Source organism: Octopus bimaculoides, chromosome 21 (assembly GCF_001194135.2).
Source record: "Octopus bimaculoides isolate UCB-OBI-ISO-001 chromosome 21, ASM119413v2, whole genome shotgun sequence".
NCBI classification, from domain to species: Eukaryota; Metazoa; Mollusca; class Cephalopoda; order Octopoda; family Octopodidae; genus Octopus; species Octopus bimaculoides.
In genome coordinates, this window is record NC_069001.1 from 33,673,852 (window position 1) to 33,676,383 (window position 2,532).

At 40.3% G+C, this 2,532-nt stretch overlaps 1 protein-coding gene across 4 annotated transcripts in view; it reads right to left on the reverse strand.

Annotated features, from left to right (window-relative positions):
- LOC106884502 (uncharacterized) overlaps nucleotides 1–2,532 on the reverse strand; it is a 101,909-nt gene that overhangs the window by 1,342 nt on the left and 98,035 nt on the right. For all 4 annotated transcript variants that reach the window (XM_052975572.1, XM_052975574.1, XM_052975575.1 and 1 more), the window contains exons 5-6: nucleotides 1,820–2,240; nucleotides 451–528 (exon numbers count right to left, since the gene is read on the reverse strand). In XM_052975572.1, the coding sequence (XP_052831532.1) occupies nucleotides 451–528; nucleotides 1,820–2,240 (499 nt within the window). The remainder of the gene's footprint in view (nucleotides 1–450; nucleotides 529–1,819; nucleotides 2,241–2,532) is intronic.

The following is a 2,532-nucleotide window of genomic DNA, read 5'->3' on the forward strand; positions in this document are numbered from 1 at the left end:
TGCTCCAGCATGGCCACAGTCAAATGACTGAAACAAATAAAAGAATATGGAGACCTGATGAGGAAATTATGGCTGCGTTCTCATGTACTATCTGCAGGATGGAGCTGTGCCTTTTCTGTAAGTTTCTCTCAAAACTCATGAAATCTTTCACTTTTGCTGGAAAGTTGGCAGAGTTTTGAGTAATGGAAACAAAGCAGTAGTCAAAGTAATTGACGTGGTGGGATGGGTCTATAAATAATCAACTATACCCATCCCCTAAATATTAGGGCCTTGTAGTACCCATATTCAAATTTGACCAAAGATATCTTTGTCTTTCATCCTTTTTAGAGTCAATAAAATAGAAATACCAGTCAAATATTGATATAATTGACTGTACAACACCCCACAAAATCTGAAGCCTTTGTGCCTCTAACCAAGGAATCAATATTAATTAAAAGAAAGGTGTTATACCTGTGCCAGAAGACATTCCACTCTGATCAAAATTATAGGATTTTATTTCATCGTACCAATTGTCTGTAGCATTTTGACCTGAAGAAGAAATTAGGGAAAAACCATTTTCAACAGCTGATTTTAATGTAGACATTTATTAATTAATATATTTGCTTTTCTGTTTATGGAGAGATCACATCATCTAGTTATACTCCTTCCTCAGTATATAAAACCTACAACTGATATACAACTTATGTAATTTAATGGCTGTGTTACCGTTAAGAGACATTTAAAAACATTATCTGAATGAAAAATCCTCCTTGAAAGCTGAAACGAAGGTTAAACTCACATCCACCTGTCAATTATTTGCAATGAGTGGATGACATCAAAACCATAATATTGGTGCTCCACCCTGGTGGTTGATTGTGGTAACACAAAACACCACAACCAGAAGTATGAGTTTTACATCCAGTGTGGGAATTCTTTTGAACAAAATATCGAAATCGAACTAAATTTGTAGATTGGCACCCTTGCCAAAGCACCGTCCGAGCGTGATCGTTGCCAGAGCACCACCGTCCGAGCGTGATCGTTGCCAGAGCATCAGCTGTCTGGCTTTCGTGCCGGTGGCACGTAAATAGCATCATTTGAGCGTGATCGTTACCAACGTCGCCTCCCTGGCACTTGTGCCAGTGGCGCGTGAAAAGACATTCGAGCGAGATCGTTGCCAGTACCGTTGGACTGGCTCCTGTGCAGGTGGCACGTAAAATACACCATTTCGAGCGTGGCAGTTGCCAGTACCTCCTGACTGGCCTTCGTGCCGGTGGCACGTAAAAGCAACCACTACACTCTCTGAGTGGTTGGCGTTAGGAAGGGCATCCAACTGTAGAAACTCTGCCAAATCAGATTGGAGCCTGGTGTAGCCATCTGGTTTCACCAGTCCTCAGTCAAATCGTCCAACCCATGCTAGCATGGAAAGCGGACGTTAAACGATGATGTTGATGATACAGCTGAACTGAAACAAGATAAAGATGAAATGCGACATTCCCATAGTTTCCCCTACAAACTTATTACCACACAGGCATGGCTGTATGGTAAGAAGTTTGCTTCCCAACCACATAGTTCGAAGTTCAGTCCCACACCACTATGAAGAGCTATAATGGATTAATGAAAATATTTTAGAGAGAACATATTCATAAAACCCCTTCATCTGGATGATTGTTTCAATCGAAGATTACAGAATTGTTAACTGTGAACTTATTTTATCATACAACCTTAATCATAGACTGTTTTATTTATCTCTAAGCTCCCTCACGCCATTGGTCAAGGGCTCTGATTCTAACTTTTGGACTTAAAAAAAAAAGTAAGTAAAAGCAAAACACCAAACACTGACCTGTCAAAACTTCCCCATCGGATGTCCATTTGTAAGCGACATTCTCGCCAACACTTTCTCCGTTAAGCTTGCAAGGACTGTGTTTTAAGGTCTTAATGGAAGCCAGATGATCGGCCCACTTCTGGGCCATCTCACACAAATCTTTAGACAGCTTCAAGGTTGGCACACCATGTTTGGCACGATAACGGTTATGGGTTTTCAAAGCTGAGTCTTCGAGTTCCTTCTTTTGCTTTGCAGGTGAAACTTTGGTATCTTTTTTCGTTTTGTCCTTGGAAGGCACCGTCGAGATGGTTTCTGTGCGTGATGAGTGAATGCAACCCATATCGTAAGTAGGGGTCTTACGTTCAAAAAAGGATTTCGATTCCGAATTGGGAACTTTCTTGATTGATACAACTTGATTCCCACTTCTTGGGAGGCAAAACTGCAAAATAAATACAAATCCATTTGTAGTTGGTCAGAATTTTGATGATGGTTAAACGGGATAAAAATGGTGTTTTGACTATTTTGTCAGAACACTTTTTTTTTACATCATGATAGATTTTGTGTAAACCTCCCCCAACGTTTTGTAAATTGCCCCCTGTATTCCATCTTCATTCGTCTCCCTTGTAGCACATAAAGAAATCATCGATATTATTGTATGTTATTGTTGTCTGAGCTCGGATTAAAAACAGAAACGGTTGTGTCTGTTGACCTTCACAGCTCCTCAGAGATTT